At 41.3% G+C, this 21057-nt stretch overlaps 1 protein-coding gene across 2 annotated transcripts in view; it reads right to left on the bottom strand.

Moving 5' to 3' along the window:
• Positions 1-21057, bottom strand: part of ASAP2 (ArfGAP with SH3 domain, ankyrin repeat and PH domain 2) — a 177623-nt gene that overhangs the window by 120638 nt on the left and 35928 nt on the right. For both annotated transcript variants that reach the window (XM_065400691.1, XM_065400690.1), the window contains exons 2-3: positions 20025-20097; positions 12220-12365 (exon numbers count right to left, since the gene is read on the bottom strand). In XM_065400691.1, coding sequence (XP_065256763.1) covers positions 12220-12365; positions 20025-20097 — 219 coding nt within the window. The remainder of the gene's footprint in view (positions 1-12219; positions 12366-20024; positions 20098-21057) is intronic.

The following is a 21057-nucleotide window of genomic DNA, read 5'->3' on the forward strand; positions in this document are numbered from 1 at the left end:
CCCCGGACACCGAATCAGGGGAAGGATCAAGCAGTAAGTGGTTTAAACATCTAAACATTTATTTTTAACATAACTGGAATATTTATATTATTAACAATGGGGTTTTCATTCAGTCATTTAAACATATAAACTTTTATTTATAACACAACAGGAATATTTATAATATCAACAATTTGTTGTTCATGATTTCTTTGCCTTAGGCAACTATTTACTCCCAACTATGTAAAAAAAATCAAATAATGTCCGGATTTTCATGATTAGGCAACCACAGGACGCTCCACTCTGTAGTCCCTTCCAGTACAGCTACACCAAAATACGGTCTATATGTCCGGGAATTGACACAAAGTCCTCATGGGAGAGCTCAGCATAGGTCTCCTGGAGGTAGTGCTCAAGCCTGTGCATCAGGTTCCTTGGCAGGGCGATCTTGTTAGGTCCACCATGGTACGAAACGTTCCCACGCCATGACTCTATCAAGTAGTCTGGGATCATAGCACGGCAGAGCATGGCGGCATACGGCCCTGGTTTCTGCATGCTCTCCCGAAGCATCCGTTCCCTTTCGCTCTCCGAGATCCTCATCAGCGTGATGTCGCACATAACGCCCTGCTTTGAATTAGGGAGGGGAATGTTAGTATTGGGACTGCTTTACAGCCACGCGGTGGAGGCGGCAGAGGGGCAGCATACAGGGATCTTTCCCTGGGACAGCCGCGAGGTGGTGGGACAGGGGCAGAGCTCATGCTTCCCTGATTGCTGCCAGCAGAGACTGGCATTGCTTTCAATGCGGAAGGACCCCAGTGCTACTATTAACGTTTTAAGCTGCCACAAGTCTACGGCTTACCATGTTTTCCTGCTACAAAAGTTCAGGTGTCCTGCCCCGCTTCTCAGATCGCAACTGCAAGACCCCAGGCACTGAAGGCGAGGGCCGAAAATTCGACCTTGTCCTGAGTGCGCATGTGAGAGGTGCAGTGCATGGTCTTGTTCACAGAGAAAGACTATGTTCTTTGTTCACAACTTCATTTATCTGTCTCAGGAATTCACTCCCTTTTTCCCATTCCCACAGACACATCTGCGACTGTCTCCCAACCCAGCCTGGCATCACACTCCCAGAGGCTAGCGCAGATTAGGAGGAGGAAGAAGAAGACGCGTGAGGACATGTTCTCAGAACTAATGGACTGCTCCAGAGCCCAGGCAGCCCAGCAGACACAGTGGAGGGAGAACATGTCCCAAATGCACCGAGCAATCATGGAACGGGAGGAGAGGTGGCGTCAGGAAGACCAGCAGGTGACTCAAACGCTGCTTGGACTAATGAGGGAGCAAACGGACACGCTCCGGCGCCTTGTGGATGTTCTGCAAGACCGGAGGCAGGAGGACAGAGCCCCGCTGCAGTCTATCTCTAACCGCCCTCCCCCGCCACAAAGTCCCACACCCCCCTCACCCAAAGTCCAAAGAAGGAGGGGCGGCAAGGGCCGTTAAAACTTTCAGTCAACCCCTGCAGACTGCTGTAGCACTAGAAGGCTCTCGTTCCCCAAAGTCTGAAAAGTCCTTTCCTACCCACCTCACACAAGCCCCCGTCCAAGTCCCCCCCCCCCCCCTTTTCATGTGCGGTTCATAATAAAATATTCGTTTCTGTTAAGTACTGTTTCCAAGATTTTCTTTTAGAGGAGAATCTGTCTGAAGGGGGGGGAAGGGGTTTGGTAATTGGACAGGACAGTCACCTTTAGCAGGGTACAGAGGCGGGGGCAGGTCCAGCATCAGGACACATACACAGTGCAGTCACCAGTTACCCTGGTCAGTCTGGGAGGTGGTTTTCATGTTCTGGGGGGCGGGGGGGTTGATCTGTGACTTTGTGTCGGGGGAGGGCAGTTAGAGATCTTATGCCGCGGTCCTTATCCTGGATCACAGAGCCACGCAGCAGGGGGTCTGTAACCCTCCGCCCCCTGCCAGAAAGTCACTTGGCCGACACATACACGCAGTCCCGCCCAGGACTGCTGGCAGGCTCCGTTGAAACAACCAGCCCACCACTGCGGAGCCTGTCATTCCCGGAGTTTAGAAGCATCATTTGCATCAGAACACTAAACCCGCCCCCCGCCACAGTCTGCGTCCCCGGTTTAAAACATTCCCGCGAAAACAGTAATAAAGACAACGTTTATTACAGATTTTATTTTTTGGGAAGGTGGTGAAGGGGGTATGTAACTTGGAAGGATACTCAACAGTGACTGGGTAAAGAAACGGGGGCAGGTTCAGCATCTGTGTCCACAAACTTAACAGTCACTGGATACCCTGCTCAGTCAGGAACCTGGCTTTCAAAGCCTCCCGGATGCACAGCGCGTCCCGCTGGGATCTTCTAATCGCCCGGCTGTCTGGCTGGGCGTAATCAGCAGCCAGGCTATTTGCCTCAACCTCCCACCCCGCCGTAAAGGTCTCCCCCTTGCTCTCACACAGATTGTGGAGCACACAGCAAGCAGCTATCACAATGGGGATATTGGTTTCGCTGAGATCACAGCGAGTGAGTAAGCTTCTCCATCTCCCCTTGAGACGGCCAAAGGCACACTCCACCACCATTCTGCACTTGCTCAAACGGTAGTTGAACAGTTCTTTTTCTGAGTCCAGGGCGCCAGTATAGGGCTTCATGAGCCAGGGCATTAGCAGGTATGCAGGGTCCCCGAGGATCACTGTAGGCATCTCCACATCCCCAAGACTTATTTTGTGGTCCGGGAAGTAAAGACCTTCCTGCAGCCGTCTAAACAGACCAGAGTTCCTGAACACGCGAGTGTCATGAACCTTGCCCGGCCATCCGACGTTGATGTTTGTAAAACGTCCCCTGTGGTCCACCAGTGCTTGCAGCACCATTGAAAAGTAGCCCTTTCTGTTAATGTACTGGCTGGCCTGGTGCTCCGGTCCCAGGATAGGGATGTGAGTCCCATCTATAGCCCCACCGCAGTTTGGGAATCCCATCGCGGCAAAGCCATCTATGATGAGCTCCACGTTTCCCAGGGTCACTACCTTTGATAGCAGTACCTTGACGATTGCCTTGGCTACTTGCATGACAACAACCCCCACGGTAGACTTGCCCACACCAAAGTGGTTCGCGACTGACCGGTAGCTGTCTGGCGTTGCAAGCTTCCAGAGGGCTATGGCCACTCGCTTCTGGACAGTCAGGGCTGCTCGCATCCGGGTGTCCTTGCGCTTCAGGGCAGGGGACAGCAACTCACAAAGTTCAAGGAAAGTCCCCTTCCGCATGCGAAAGTTTCGCAGCCACTGTGATTCATCCCAGACCTGCAGCACTATGCGGTCCCACCAGTCCGTGCTTGTTTCCAGGGCCCAGAATCGCCGTTCCACAATATCCACAAGACCCATTGCCACCGTGATGTCCTGGAAGCAGGGCCTCGTGGTTTCTGACAGCTCTGAGCTACTCTCCGACTTCAGGCCCTCACGGTGGTGCCGTAGCCTCCTCTCCTGATTTCTCTGCATCTGCCTCTGGTAAAAGTGGATGAGAAGCTGCGAGGCGTTGAGAACGGCCACAACTGCAGCGATGGTCGCAGCGGGATCCATGCTCGCACTGCTGTGGCGTCCGCGCTGTCACTGATCAGAAAAGTGCGCGAACTGATTTCCCGCCGGCGCTTTCAGGGAGGGAGGGAGGGCGGGAGTGACGGACGGATGACGACAGGTACCCAAAAGCACCCTCGACACATTTTTTTACCCATAAGGCATTTGGGGATCGACCCAGAATTCCAATGGGCAGCGGGGACTGCGGGAACTGTGGGATAGCTGCCCACAGTGCACCGCTTCCAATGTCGACGCTTGCCCCGTTAGTGTGGACTCACAAAGTCTCACAAAGTCGAATTACTGTCCTTAGTGTGGACACACACGTTCGACTTTGTAATATCGATTCCACATATTCGATTTAAGTGAAATCGAACTACTCTTGTAGTGTAGACATACCCTAAAACTGCTGCTTTGGCAGCCACACAGTTTTCCCTCTGACAGCTTCCAACAAGATAAGATGACAGAGAGAGAGTAGTAAATTAACATTCACAAATTGGAAAAGGCTGGTCGGGGGGGGAAAGGCGGCAGGCGGGAGAATGTTTATTTTCACAAATACTCAGCTGCCAGAAGCCATACTAGATGTCATAGCCAAGCCAACATTTGCACAGGGTAAAAGGACTAAACTACTGTATATACTCGTTCATAAGCCAAATTTTTTTAGTAAAAAAGGGAAGCACCAGAGAAGGGGGTCGGCTTATGAACGGGTATAGAGAGGGGGAGAGGTGGGACACCCCCCTTCCCCCCAACAGAGGGAGCAAGGAGAGGCAGCACAGCCAGCAGAGACAGAAGGGAAGAGGCAGGGCCAGAGTCTCTCCGCTTCTGGCCACGCTGCTCTTCCCCCAGCCTCCGAAGCAGCTGCAGCTCCGGGGCTGGCAGGCTGCAGCTGTGCCACTCAGTCCCGCCCCCCAGAGCAGGGCAGGCCGCGGCCGCGCTGCCCGGCCCCGCCCCCCAGAGCAGAGCAGGCCGCGGCCGCGCTGCTGCCCGGCCCGCCGGAGCACGCTGCGGCCACGCCACCCGGCCCAGCCCACTGGAACATGCTGCGGCGGAGCTGCCCAGCCTGCCGGAGCAGCTCCAGCCAGGCCAGAGACATCCTCCCCTGTCCCTCCCCAGATAAGGTGGGAAGGGATGGAATGGGGAAAGTGTGGGGGTCTCAGGCTAGGGTGGGATCATGTGGGGGGGTAGTCACAGGGGTTACTCCCCTGACTCCCAGCTTCTCCCCCCAAAAAAATTTCCCCACCAGTTGCTGTCCCGGCCCATCAGGGTAAGCAGCTGGCACGCTGGGACACTTTGTTTACTTAGGTTTACTTCCATGCCTGCGGACGCTCAAGGTAAACAAACCACCTTGGCCCACCGGCAGCTTATCCTGATGGCCCGGGAGCCAAAGATTGCTGACTCCTGAATTATAGGGTCGGCTTATGAACGGGTTATAAAAATTTTCCATGTTTACTTATCCATCTTGGGGGGGGTCGGCTTATAAACGAACTGGCTTATGATCGAGTATATACGGTAATTTAAAATCATAGGACCAAATCCTGAAGTCTTAATTGGGTAACTCATCTATTTAGTTAAAGTAGAGGTTTACTCATGACAGGACTGCAAAACCTTAAAGCCTGCACTACTTTCAATAGTTTTTGTTTAATAATAAAATAATAATAATAATAATAATAATAATAATAATAATAAAAAGAACACCACACCTCCTAATCAAAAATGTCTATAACTTTTTGCTGAAAAATCATTTAGACACACAAATAGGGATACGCCAAATGTGCTTTTAAAATGTTTTAAATTTAATTGAAAATAAAAAAGGTTTTCTAATTGGAATCAAGCACTCTAAGTGTGCATTTTATGGTTACTAAACCACTTCTCTACTGTTTGTTTGTTGATAGCACTCAGCCATTGGCCTCACACACACCAAAGCACATGGGTTCATTAATGCCTGCTAGTATAGCTTAATGTACTACACTGCTTAAGTAACTTCCCTTTCATTAAAGATAAGCACTATTTGATTGAAAAATTTAAAATAGGTTTCCCAGAGTTGCAGGTTTTTAGCAGCACAAAGCTAATTAACATAAACAGGAAATGAACAACAATGAAATATTACACCACTGTGAAGATAAGATATAATGTGTGCTTGACCTTGGAATTTTTAAAAGTTATTAATTATATAGTAAAAGAAAAAGCATTGAAGAAAAATCAACCTAGATGAAAGTCTTTTATTTAAAGAAATAAATCTCACAGTACCTAACCCCAAGATTTCTCAAGGAATATAGGCATTGCTATGTCAAAACAGACCAATGGCTTGCCACCTCTACTACATTTACAGGGATCGGCAACCTTTGGCACGAGGCCTGTCAGGGAAAGCTGCTGGCAGGCCGGGATGGTTTGTTTACCTGTAGTGTCCGCAGGTTCGGCCGGTTCGCCGTTCCAGGCCAATGGGGGCTGCGGGAAGCAGCGTGGGACGAGGGATGTGCTGGCCGCTGCTTCCCGCAGCTCCCATTGGCCTGCAACAGCAAACCACGGCCAGTGGGAGCTGCGATTGGCTGAACCTGCAGACGCTGCAGGTAAACAAACTGTCCCGGCCCGCCAGCGGATTTCCCTGATGGGCCACATGCCAAAGGTTGCCGATCTCTGTTTTAGAAGATGCAAAACCCCCCTATGCACCTAAGTGAAAAACTACGAGGGAAAATTTCTTCCTGACTAGAGCTATCAATTTATGCTCAAAAGCATGAGGATTACAATTCTAGATGTTAAGAGAAGAAAAAGCACTTAAGTAATCTAGTCCAACACCCTGACCAATGGCCGATAGTTCCCCACAGTATATTTTCTAATATTTTGTCCAGTCAAAGTTAAAATGTCTAAGTGATGGGCTTCCACCACTTCCCTTGGGATACTTTTGCTTAGCCTAATAAATTTTACCATTAGCAAGTTTTGCTTCTACTTGGACCCCAATTTCCTCTCCTTCCTTGCCATTGACATAATTCAACTATCTGGTAACTACTTTATTTATTTTTTCCTCCACATCTCTTAGTTATGTTTTAGACAAAGTATACATGTTTAACTCTTTTAATCTTTCTTCGTAAGTTGCCAGATTCAAAGCCTGATGATTTGCTATCATCTTCTGAACTCCTTCCAGTTTGTCAATCTCTTCCTGGCAAAGACATTAATATATTCCAGAAGCAGTTGCACCAGAGCCATATAAAGAGGGATTACTACCTCTCAGCTCTGCATAGGCAGCCCACAACTGCACTCACCTTTTTGTTATCATATCCCATTGCAAGACCATGTCTTAACTTGCTCTCTATTATAAACCTCCTCCCCCAGAACACTCAGCATTACTGATGTCCAGGTTTTTCCAAGTTGAATTTCATGTTAATTTCTGATTCCTCTAGGACCTTTTGCATCATTTCTCTGTTTTCACTAGTGCTTGCAACTTCTTCAGTAAATTTTGTTGAGATGCTGAAAATAAAGATCAGTCATCACATTCACATGCCTCACTTGACACCTTGACATGCTGCTCTTTCAAATAAAGAATAATGATGCACATTTTAAAAGCACCCATCAGTATAGTGTCATATGATTCTTTAGCAAGTTCTCTCCCCACATATACCAGTGCGATCAGAAGTAACTCCATTTTAGTAAATGGAATTATGAATTTTTAACAGTGTGGAGAATCAGACCCAAACCTGCAAAGACTTACGAACATGCTTAACTTTACATATGTGAGAAGTCCTGTTGACATTAAGCAGACTACTCACACCTGTAAAGCTATACACATCTGCAAGTACAGAACCTGAACTTTAAAAAAAAAATAAAAAAATTTAAGCTCTTTGTTTCAATATCTTGCAAGGCAGCAAGTGTCATAGGTTAATTATATACACTGTACAACAGCATTTCCTTTGATCAGTTTTAAACATGTTACCTTTTTTAGTTCAATGAGTGCTCTCTTGCTTTTGTATTATGGAAAAGGTAAACAGGAGCACCTGGTTAGCCAAAATATGTAGCAAAAACACTGACGCTTACTTTTCTCCTTTGTAAATTAATAAACCTAGCATTTTTAAATTACTCCTTATATGGAAGCTTCTCCTCCCTTCCTCAGCACTTTCTGTAAAGTGAAGATTTCAGATTCCAGTGCTTGTCATCCAGCAATTGTTATGAGCACTGAATTTACAAAGAGAAACTAAATTAATAAACACACAACAGACTAAGGATAAAAAGGCCACTGGATACTTAGGAGGAGGGAGAGTATATTGAGGAATTGGGGGTGGGGGGAGAGAGAGAAGAAAAACAAAGCACAGAGTTCTTAAATAGCTACTTTGTTTCTAAAGTACAAGGTAGAGACCTGCACAAATCAGATCTTTTTTCCAGGGAGAAACAGACAAAGGAGATATGCGATTATAGGGTTTTTTCCCATGGCACAGTAAAAAGAATAGGATTAAAAGAAAAACTTGTAAAGAGTAGGCATGTTGGGTTGACTGGCCTTTTCCCTATCCTAATATTTCTGATATTCAAACTCATACCGTACCACCTGACACTTAATCATATAGGGAGTTCAAGTACTTAAAATTACAAGTGACTGTCACAAAAACATCCCATACACAGACCTAACCACACCATTGATGCTACTATTCTAACTAAATGAATGCCAAACAAGCTATCAATGAAAAATAACACCAAGGAACAACAGTGTGTATGCCAAGAAAGATAGTGTTCCTTTCTGAAAAGTGCCTCACCTAGGTTATCAGAATCAAAAGAAACATCAAGTGGACTTCTTAAAGACCATTTCTGACCCAGAGAAAGCTCAAGGAAACTTTATAGCAGTATACTGGAGTTACAATACAGAAGCCAGTAGATAGAGCTCTACTATGATTATCTGGGTTCTGTACTGGAGAAAAAGGTGCACATCTATAAGAAACTGATAAAAACCAATGTACCGGAGAATGTAAAAAACTGATAATTTTAATGGAATATTGCATGTTAATGTGCAATTCAGTCCCCCTCTAGAAATGCCACCACAGCTTTTACGGCTAGTCTCCAAACATGAAGAACCAAAGCACCTGAAAATTGAGTTCTCCAAAAAATATAGTCTTATAGCTTCAGTAGCTATTTTAAAATGCATATACAAAAGGAATTCAGCCAGATACACAGGTAATTCATTTGCTCCCAATCAAAGCTATACCAAGGCCTGAATTTCAACTTGGCCACTGTATAGTTGAGTCATAAGATACCAGAAACAGAGTTTCTGATGTGAGGAAGTGAAAGGTTTAAAAATCCAGATGCCCGGATATGACCATGAAAAGATTAAAGTCATGATGGCAAAATGTGTACTTTGGGAAACCTTCTCCATCAGGTATCGGGGTAGCCGTGTTAGTCTGTATCCACAAAACGAGGAGTCCGGTGGCATCTGAAGAAGTGGGTTTTTTTACCCACGAAAACTTATGCTGAAATAAATCGGGTAGTCTTTAAGGTGCCACCAGTCTTCTCCATCAGAAGAGAAAAAGAATGAAAAGCTGTGAAAGCAGACCAATCTTTAAAGTAGATTCATACGACATGAAGGAACGATTTAAGGAAATCACTCCCTTTTTAATTGAAACATTTTAGAACTGCAGCCCCCAAAATGCAACCCAGATGTTCAGCTGACAGAACACAATAGCTCTCCAATCAAAAATAAAGAAAATTCTAAATAAATGACAAGGTAAAGCTTAACACTAGGCCTCAAGTTACGCTAGTGTAAATAGCTTTGTCATCTGTTCCAGTCTGGGCACGTCCTCTCTCCCCCCAGAATATCGCTACTCATTCTGCTAGCATCTTTTCTGAAATCTTTTAAAAGTGCCTTATGGAACTAAAGAACATAAGTGATTTAAAAAGATGGCTTGCAGCAGCAGCTTGTATGGCATAAAACATAAAAATCTCTTTACAATTGAAACACAGTGTGCCAAGTTAATGTCAATACATTCGTTTTTGATGCAGAATGCTTCAAAAATCTCTTTGTACTGTACATAATTCAGTGAGTGAGTAGACAGACTAAAAGGGTATTTTTCTGGGGGGAAAGAGGAAGCATGGATGGGGGAAGGAGGTACTGAAAGGACTTCAATCTGACATTCCAGGTGTGTAAAACATTCAGGTCAGTATAGTTTACAACAGTATAAAAGAAACATGAAATGTGCATTATGCACAGCTATGATGTTGTATTGTATAAATAAAACAGATATCAATAATTAAATAATAATAAAGAAGAATCCAAAGTCTCTTCAGAATACTACAGCACTCCTTCGAGACAGTCCCTTGTAATCTCCACTTAGAAAACGACTTGTATCCAAGCAATTTGGAGATGATTTTCAAAGTAGGATACTTGCAGAAGGGAGAACAATTTATTCAAGTGGTATGAATTTCTGGCCGGAAAAATTAAAGAAATACTTCCAAGAAGTTCATGTTTATAAATAAGTGATTTTCAAAAAACCTTAGAGTTTGTGTGTTTTTTCATGCTTGGACATTTAACAGTTTTTTGGGGGGAGAGTTTAAACTTTCCCTGCTGGCATCTGAAACTCAGATAACAATGGGTGTCTGTCCTTCTTCAGTTCTCATTTTGCAATCAGCAGGAAGCAAACAACTTTAAACCTCAGAAGGGTGGAGCACATCTGGAGAAAGAAAGGAGCTGTCCATTGGGACACACCCCTCACCAACCTGCAGTAGAGGTAGAGGGGACAGAGGGCCTACCTGCTGGAATTCGTTGAGTCTCCCCTGATATAAGATAACAATGATAATGAGACAAGAGGAGGAGCCACAAAGTTTCTGTATGTGAGAAAATATGTGGCACTCAGCCAGTAGGGAAAATTAGAACCATAAAATGAGAAGAATGAAAGACGTGCATTTCTGATCTATATAAATTGAAGCAAGAAAAATAGACTGCTGACAGTGAGAAGCTAGAACAGAGCAACAAGTTTTAGAAACGCTGCTTTTCGTTTTGCTTAGAGGAAGATTAATCTGATTATGAAATTACTCTCCTACAAGCAAGTCTCATAATGACCTTAAAATAGTCTGATCAGGTCACACACAGCGTACAGATACTTCCTTTGTAAAGGAGACTCAAACCTTAGGATGAAAAGTGGTATATAAAAGCTACACTATTCTTATTATTATTACACATAACCCACACTATTCTGTAATTGTGGTAATTAATTCTCTTGCTAATAACAGTAGTTACTTTTTTTGGTCAAATGTCCACATTTATTTGGCTTGAATTAAAAATAATCTTTAAAAATACACATTAACAGTTTCAGCTTCCCCACTGCTATTTTAATAAGAACATAAAAGCTGACACTACTTTTTCAGTCAACATTGCTTGTGAAAACATTCATTGCTTAATGCAGATAAAATAACTGAAACCCATGTTATAGATTACTATACTCAGTTGGAGAAACAGTTTACTCACCATACTATGTTAAAATGAGATATAGTACAGTGTGTTTCTGTAGGCAGCATAAGTGTACTCATTTAAATGGCCAGTTCTGCCACCCTTACTCAAACTGAGTAGGTCTACTAATTTCAGCGAGTATTTATATGCTAAGGCACTAACTCAACTTGAGTAAGGGTGGCAAAACTGGTCCTTAATCTCAGAACGTCATACCCCACATCTGGAGATATCCAAATTCAATGTGAAATATATTTCAGTGCTAATACATTCAGGGCTTCATTCCTTGTCTCACCAAGATCATGCTCAGTGAGGCAGGGAGGGGACAGCATCAGGGAGCCAGTTATGGCCTGGAGGCGCCTCTAAATAACATGAGCTGGCAACAGTCCCCAGAAGACCACTGCCAGCTGAGCACAGCTGAAGCACATCACACACTGGCCATTCCTCCTTCCTGTCCCCTGAGGAAGGTAGCATAAAAGTTAGCTCTAGCTGGCTCTATGAGGGCTTGGGACTCACCCATCCTAGGGGAATGCAGCCAGCTTTCATTCCCTGATTGTGTCCTCTGAGTAACACAAAGCAAGCAGAGTGGGCAAAGAATCTGCCTCTTGCAATTTAAGTTTTTATATTCCCATGTTCGCTCTGTGCATGTAGAACACATACAATATGGCCCTGATCTTGCGAGGCACAGAGTACCCGCACCTCCTATTGACTTCAGTAACACTTGATGTGCTCAGCATTTGCAGAATTGAACCCTATATATTATTTATAATCTGCAGTGTCAAAAATGGGGTAGGCTTTTTACATGCAAGTAAGAAAACCATCTGTTCTCCAAAAGCTTACAATCCAATTACATAATGCAAAGGCAATATGTAAAAGGAAGGTAAAAACAGAGTGAACAAGCAGTGGAACATAAGTCATATTTTGTTAGTTTAACAGTTTTAATAGCTTTCTTTGCTGTTGTTTAATAATAGGGATTATGTCCACTTCCTTGAGGAAAGCACTAAGATTCATAGGCTTCAAAGAAGCATGTTTCAAGTATGGATTTGAAGGAGGCAAAGGTGAAGATGTGACATACTGGTTCAAGTCAAAGATTACAGACATTCTCAGGGAGGTCAGAAATACTGGTCTCCAAAACACTGAATTTTCTTCAACAGGAACAATTGTGGTTTTATTTGGGAACTAAATATACCTGAACCATCTATACGTATAATTCTTCCTAACATAGTTCCAATCACAACAATGTTTTATTCTAGACCATTTCTTACCAAATTTTTGAAGAGAGCAGTCAACTCCTTTGTAAACACAGAAAATTTTAGAAACGCTGTTCCCAAATCTGGATCATCCCTACAGACACAGTTGCCTCCAAATTTCTCCAATGCTTGAGTGTACTGTTCTTCATTTTCCACATGAGCTTCAAAAGAGCAAACACAAAATTAACTCCAATAGCTACATGAACAAATTACTGAAAGTTACAACTGGCTAAAACAAAACTCCAGAACTTTCAGATGAACAATCTCTTTATTAACTTATTTTACATGTCAACTTGATGCATTCAAAATTAGTAAATACTTCTTTAAAAAAATCAAGTTTGTTACATTATACACCAAAATAATTCTTCAGTGGTAAATTTAGTTTGTGTTCTTTGATTAAAAACACTGGCACGTGTCTTACTCTAGATCTGTAAAAAGTGCAATGATTTTCCCCACCCGAGAAATGCCACTCTGTTTCTTTGGAGATAAAAACCCTGGAAATAAAATTATCCCTTTGTGAACTTTCTGACTAATGAAATGAAGAACAAAACACATATTATGTGATTCACTTCACAAGCATATTCATTCCTCAAACATTGAAGGCATACATATTATCCAAAACAGAAAGCTTGACATTCTTTAAATGAAACACAAGAACACACTAACTGGACTGGTTAGGTCTAACCTTAGACACCAAAACACACACTTATTGGCTTTTTCAGTATTTAGCCTATTACAAAGTTTGAGCCTAACCTACGTGAATGTGTTAAAAACATATTTAAGTGATGCTAAGCTGACTGGACAGAAGTGCACGATTTTTAAAAACTGAAGATTCTGAGCTGAACTATTCTATCACCTCCTTTTAAAATGATGAAGCTAGTACTTTATATTTTATACATACAAAATAAACTATGTTAAAGAACATTATTTAGGTTGCAAAGTCAAGCACTCTAAAATTAGGAAGCGCCTGATTTACAGTTGCCACTGCAGCCTTAATTTTGCCCTCTTGTGCATCTATCCTGTATATTGAATGAGGAACAGGTCCTGTGGGAAAAAACAGTATGCAGTCATGTAATTAAAGTGTGCAGCATAATGCATACATACAAGAGGGCTGGGTTAAGGTCGCACAGACAACATTAATTCAGGCATTTCCTAACTTTCCGGTGCTTGAATTTGCAACCTTATTAACAAAACTATGTTATTTTGTATGTAATTTCCTTGGTTTTTTAAAAAGATAAAAATAAATTCTATTAAGTGTAACTGTACATATCCACCCAACACGCAACATCAGCAAGGTTTGAATCTTGTGCTGCAGTGCTGAAGGTTCAGACTTCTAACACTTAAGCAAAGTACATTAGCTGGCAGCAAGAGAAGGTCACTATCCAAGGGAGGGAGGGAGAACAAGGCGCTGGCACTATGGATGGCTCCAGATGTACGGTTGGTTCTTTTTCTTCTCCTTCCCTATTCCCCTGGAAGGTGAGGGGCTTCTGCCCCATGTAGTGCCCCGGAATTAGGGATGCTAGGTCCCAAGAGCAGTGTGGTTTGGAGGAGAGGCTTCCCTCCTCTCTCCCCACTATAGATGCTCCCCAGTGTTCCGAGTGCAGAATGTGGTGGTAAGGGGTGGAGTGTAACAGTAGCATGAGCCTGGCCTTAGAGAAGAAGGTTCATGTTCAGTTATTATTTGGGCATATTCCCAAAACTTCCCTAAGGAACACAAGCCACATTAGGAAAATAGCAATTTTAGTCATTTAATCTTGTAGCCAAACCCAAACAGAATTTTATGGGACAAAGAAAAGACACATCTCTAGCCGAGGGCTTTCTCCCTGATGATTTCAAAGCCCCGCTGCAAACAATGGAGGCGTTAAAACTTCTCAAAAAATGCAAAAGAATCTTATAATGGAAAGTGTTCAACAATTTAAAAAAATCCCCCCCCCCCCCAAACATTCATCTTGAAGCAGACACCAGCATAGAAAATTTGACCCCAAACTGTTCAAATTTGGCCATTAAAAGTAATTGAAAATGAGGTCTAATAATGGGAAGTGCTGGGCAACCTTAACCAGCTCCGCTTATAATAAATATTTATTCATTAGACTATATTCCTCTCCCATCACCATTCATAAATCATTCTTCATGAACAATGAGCTCTTCACATCAGAGCTGTTTCTTTATAGGTGTCTGTACATTGCCTAGCACAACAGGGCCCTGAGCATGATAAGGGGCTATGGTAATTTAAGTACTTGGCTGGGACTCTGGGTAGCCAGAATGGATCATGCTGTCACTTTCTTTTCTCTCTACTAATCAAGGACTTTTTATGCTGTGTTCCAGACATCTCATAAACCAGGGTGGATAAAAGTCAATGATTTAAAAAAAAAAAAAATCGGATTTTTTTTTATTATTTAAATCAGATTTTTTTGATAAAATGCTTTTTTGGGGGGAAAAAAACCTATCTAAAGATAGTTTTAATTAAGATACATTATAGATCAAAGAAATCTCATCATGGAGTAGGGATTATAAATTCTAATTCTATAGTATGAGATAATCTAGTCATGTAATGTTTAAGAAAAGTTTTGGAAATGAGTTCCAATAGTTCATGGATTAGGGACCCAGACAGGGGCTTCTGTATAGATTATTTAGGTTAATCTTTCTATCTACTCAATGGGACTCAGTGCTTAGTCTAGAAGATCCCATCAGAGATGTTTAATTTGGCAGTTCTCAAACTGTGGATTTGTGTCTCCAGAGAGAACATGCTTGTTAATAGCAAAAATGTTTTTAAATAAATAAATAAATAAATAATAGAGAGAGGTGAGAAATAAAGAGACCTCAACCCTATTGTCCCTCTGCAAATTTGTGTACACACTCAATCCCTTACCTCTCTAAAAGTGCAAAGTTTTAAAGAGTTCAGTGAATAGAAGATTGTTGGGGGCAGAATAGATCTGGACAAGAAGAAGAATAAATGTGAGAAGGGAGAGACAGGCAGTAGAAACAAAAGTGAAACTGTTTGAGCAGCATATTCCAGAAGTCTTGCGGTCTTTCTGAGTGTAGCCTTCACTGATTTCAGATTTATCATACCATTCTCTCACTAGAAGGGAAAACCTATAATGGCAGCAGGCCATAAAAGAGACCTAGTTTGGGAATATTTTAATGAAGTTCCTCTACCTGTGGGTAAGACAGGCATGCGTGCAAAATGCGAACAGTGCAACAAAGAAATGCAAGGCGTGGTTGCCCAAATGAAACAAGTGAAGTGTTCCTTCTCAGGAGGAAGCTGTGTTGAAGATGATGAAAGGAACATGTCTGAACATGCAGGATCTTCAGGATGGTAAACTTTTTTATTTCATACTTCTTTCGTAAGGACTGCCTGTCTTCCTTCTGGACTATTCTTGAATTCTCATGTTTGAGCAAAAAATATAGTTGTTACTCTATGGTACTATCATTTTAGATGCAGTTGTGATAAAAAATAAATAGCTGAAATAGGCAGATCTTCCTTTTACAATTTTACCTTTAAAGTAGTACAGAGTGTCAGTGAATGCAATGAGTAATACTAAATGAGCAGTATGGTAATAATAATTAAATAACTGCATTGATTATTTTGTTTAGGAGAATCCATCCTCAACATCCAAGATTCTGAAGACTATAGAAAATGATGGTGAGCTTGAAGGTGGATAGTTTCAGAGTTATCTGCCAATGACAGTGTTTCAGTCACATCATGTATGTCACATAGCCACAGTATATCACCTGTAGCAAAAAGAAAAAAAATCTCCATCATCCAGAAACAACCATAGATAAGTTTGTGACAAGAACCAGCAGATTACAAAAAGAGGTAATTGATGAAAAAATTGCCTGGTTTGTTTATGCAACAAACTCTCCTTTCTGTATGATTGAGAACCCACACTTCATTAACATGGTTCAGTCATTAAGACCAGGATACAGTCCACCCAACAGAGCAGATGTCACAGGCAAATTGCTGGATAAAGTGTATGAAAAAGAAACTGAGCAGTGTGCAAAAGGTCTAGAAGGTAAAATTGTTAACTTGAGTCTTGATGGGTGGAGCAATGTCCACAATGATCCTGTTGTATATGCTTGTGTGACAACAGAAGAAGGGAATGTCTTCCTTACAGAAACAATTGATACATCAGGAAATGCGCACACAGCAGAATACTGACAAGAAGTAGCAGTAAAAGCTATAACAAACGGTGAAAAAAAATGCAAATGTCTAGTACGCAGCTTAGTCACAGACAATGCTGCAAACGTATCCAAGATGAGAAGAAATTATTTACAAGAGAGTGAAGAGAGTCCCAAGCTAATAGCACACAGTTGCAGTGCTCATCTGATGCACCTCCTAGCCAAAGACTTCAGTGGTCCAGAAATAAAGGCTAATGTTGTTGAAATTGCAAAATACTTCCGTAACAACAACTTTGCAGCAGCTGCTCTGAAAAAAGTGGGAGGAACCAAGCTAACTCTCCCACAAGATGTGCGATGGAACTCAGTAGTGGACTGTTTTGAGCACTGTATCAAGAACTGGCCTAATCTGATGACAGTTTGTGAACAAAATCGTGAAAAAATAGATGGCGCTGTCACAGCCAAAGTTCTCAACATTGGGCTTAAGAGAAATGCTGAACACATGCTGAGTACCCTGAAGCCTATTTCTGAAGCCTTGAACAAAATGCAGGGAAATTGCTGTTTTATTGCGGACAGTGTTGAAATTTGGAAGGAACTGAGTGAGATCTTAAAAAGAGAAATATGCAATGACAGAGTTAAATTCCAAGCGTTAAAAAAAACGAATGGGACAAGCACTATCTCCAGGTCATTTTCTTGCAAATATTCTCAATACTCGGTACCAGGGTCAAACCTTAACTGCTGAAGAAGAGGAGTTGGCTATGACATGGACATCCAGCAAGCATCCCTCCATAATGCCAACTATAATAAACTTCAGAGCTAAGGGTGAACCATTCAAGAAATATATGTTTGCTGATGATGTTTTAAAGAAAGTCACACCAGTGAACTGGTAGAAGTTACTTAAGCACTTGGATTCGGAGACTGTTGAAGTCTCACTTTTAACAGCAGTAGCTTCTTCTGCCGGTATAGAAAGAATATTTTCTTCCTTTGGACTAATTCATTCCAAATTGAGAAATTGTTTGGAACCTGAAAAAGCAGGAAAGCTTGTTTTTCTTTTCCAGATTATGAACAAACAGGAAAACGAAGGTGAAGACGACTCAGTTAGCTGCAGAAGCCAATATTTTAAGTTTCTCATGTTGACCTGGCTGACATAGTCGATTTAATTTTTGGTTTCTTTAAAAATATATATATATATTTCATTTAACTATTTTAGTTAAAAACAATTTTAACAAAAACAAACCTGATTTTAAAAAACTTGGATGTTTAACTAAATTCAAAAATTCATGCTTGTTCTGTTAAAATATTATATGTTTGCTGTTGAAGAAAAAAATCCAGAATACATAACGTTGTTGTTTTAGTTAAATAAAACAATTTAAATGTCTGTCTGGTGATGTTCTCCTATTACAGGATGGCAAGAAAATCCTTCAAATATTAATGATTAACCCTGTTGAATTGGAGATAGTTCACCTCCCAATGACTTCATAAATATCTGTTTCAATTACCTTTGGTAAATGAAATAACCAATCATTCATTTTCTGATATAGCTGTAAAACTAATCTGAAAAGTTTTCAAAATAAATCCCTTTAAAAATGTATAGTGTGTACCTTCTAAAAAATAAAACCTACATCTATCTCTGAGTTGTGAAGAATATGTATTAAGGTTATAACAACCAACAAGAATGTGCTTTTATGTTGAAATCCATGATTAAATCGAGTCTTCCTGACTAGTGACTTAAATCAATTTGATTTAAATCAAATCCACCCTGTCATAAACATTACTGCTTTTACAACGCTGGCTGAGAGTCACTGCAGATGCTAAGGGTGGGGGTGCATTGCTCACTTTCTTTGGGTGTACAAGTCTCTTTCAGGTGGACTCGTTGGAGAGCTCATGGTGCGAGGTAGGGGTGCTGAAGGCTCTGAGGCTGAGTCCAAGGAAGCGGTGAAGCCAAGTGGCTTACTCTAGTGTGCCAGACCTCTTAAGGTATCGCTTTTTCACTAAAGGGGTACTCCCAGGGACTGTTCCAGAACACTGGAGCTGTGGATCCATGACAGATGCATCTTAATTTTAGTAGGGCTTTTGACACAGTTCCACACGACATTTAGATGAGCAAACTAGGGAAACATGGTCTAGATGAAGTTACTATAAGGTGGGTACAAAATTGATTTAAACAAAAAAAAAAACCCACACACTCGAAGAGTAGTTATCAATAGTTCGCTGTCAAACGGGGAAGGCATATCTAATGGGGTCACACAGGGGTCTGTCCTGGACTAGTACTATTCAACATTTTCATTAATGACTTGAATAACACAGTGGAGAGTATGCTTATTGGATGACATTAAGCTGGCCGGGGTCACAAGCACTTTGGAGGATGGACTAGAATTCAAAAGGACCTTGACAAACTGGAGAATTGGTTTGAAATCAACAAGACTTAAAAAATTCAATAAAGACAAGTGCAAATTACTACACTTAGGAAGAAGAAAAACAAATGCACAATTATAAAATGGGGACTAACTGGCTAGGCAGTAATACTGCAGAAAAGGAACTGGGGGTTATAGTGGAGCACAAATTGAATAGGAGCCAACAGTGGGATGCAGTTGCAAAAAAAGTCTAATATTCTGCAGCGTATTAACGGAAGTGTTGTAAGTAAGACACATCAAGTACTGTCCCGCTCTACTCAGCACTGCTGAGGCCTGAGCAGGTGTACTGTGTCCAGTTCTGGGCATCACATTTTAGGAAAGATGTGGGAAAATTGGATGGAGTCCTGAAGAGACCAATAAAAAGCATAAAAGACTTAGAAAACCTGACCTATAAGGAAGGTTAAGAAAAACTGTGCATGTTTAGTCATGAGAAATGAAGACTGAGGGGATGGGGGGGCCCGTTAACAGTCTTCAAATATGTTAAGGGCTGCTATAAAGAGGGTGGTGATAATTGTTTTCCACGTCCTCTAAAGGCAAGACAAGAAGTACTAATGGCCTTAATCTGGAGCAAGGAAGATTTAGGTTACATATTAGGTAAAATATTCTTTTACTACCAGGATTGGTAAGTACTGAAATAGATTACCAGGGAGGTTTTGGAATCCCCGGTTTTGGAGGTTTTTAGAAAAAGGTTAGACTAACACTTGGTACTGCATTAGCACGAGGTCCAGACTTGAGGTCCCTTCCAGCCCTATGTTTCTATGGTTATATTATAAAGCTTATTAATTCCTTTTGTTATGACTGGCCACCCACCAAAAAACAGAAAATTCTCATAATCTGTCAAGGAAGATAAAAATACAAGTAAATATTTGTGCGTGCATTTTTTAAATAAATATATTCATATATCAAATATTTTTTATGAATATGTATATACAATGCACACACAAATATTTCTTTGTATTTTTATCTTCCTTGACAGGTGAAAAGATTTTTGTTTCATAGGTCACCAGCAATAGAAGACTGTAGTTCACTGGCTTTGTTCTCATTCTGCAGTTCACATCAATTAGAGCTAAGGAGGGGGGGGGAAAAATCCAAAACATTAAATAATCTAGTTCTCTCACTGCCAGGGCAGGATCACTGTCTAGAATATATTTGTTAGTGCGCCTCACTTCAACACTGCTTGTATTAGAAGTTCCCAATTCAGTAAACAGATCATCAGTGTTTAAGTCTTCTTGCTTCAAATGCAAAGCAGTTTTCAGAGAAACTGACCATACAGAATTATAATGTACTTACCCAGCCCAGATACATTTATAGCTTTCACTGATTTCTTCATTTTATAAAGAACTGTTCGGTCAACGTCGAGAGCCTAAAAATGAAAAATATGAATAAATATTAAATGCAAATTACAAAACAGCCCTTGGCTGAGTTATATATTGGGGAAAATGTTAATGTCCTACTCATTACCATCTTGTCCAACTCTATTTTGTAATGATTAAATAAAAACATTTTTTTAAAATCCATCAGCACCCTCTGTTTTGCTGCTCCTTGCCACAAAGACTTTCCTTCCTTCCCTTTTCCGTTGGTGATCAACATCACAGTTAAGCCAGTTTTCATCTAGTATTATTATAAGTTTAATATTCCAAAAGAACTGAAAATATTCACACAGCAAAGCTATTCTTCCTATGTTAAATCATTATTAAAGATGATGGAAACATTTTCAATACACCCTATACTTCGATGATGATGAAGAACCCAAACAATATAACTTCTCTAGCAACAAGATTAAAAATGACAATTAATTTTGGTTTTCCAAGATAATTTAGTTTGTTAATTGCACTTCTGACCACAGGAACTTTCTGACTGCTGAGCTGAACAAAAGAGATAGCAGATATTTCAACAATACAATTACTTGGTCTTTCACTGTTTATTACTATACAAGGCTTTCACCATGACAACATAAAATTCACATTAAAATCATATTCACAATTCTCCAATACACATAACAAATGTCTTTCAAAGGAAGAAACGAAGGCAGCAAACCTACTGCCTGCAAAACTGAAGGTGAAATATAGTGAAAAAGTAAAGCCTGCAGTTTTTCTGGGATACAGAAGCAGAACTTGTGCTCATGAAAACGAAGCAAAACATATTGAAAGTGCAGAGACTTGGGGTCTGGTTTTCAGAACTGGATAAGTACCCACAGATATCACTGAAGAATACTATTACAAACCACCAGTTTTATTATATATACACTCTTAAACCAAGATCAGGCTACCATGAGATTTTCTACAAAAATATTGTGCCAAATTCATCCTGGCTTAAAGTTAAT

The sequence above is a fragment of the Emys orbicularis genome, chromosome 3, assembly GCF_028017835.1.
Source record: "Emys orbicularis isolate rEmyOrb1 chromosome 3, rEmyOrb1.hap1, whole genome shotgun sequence".
Classification (NCBI taxonomy): Eukaryota; Metazoa; Chordata; order Testudines; family Emydidae; genus Emys; species Emys orbicularis.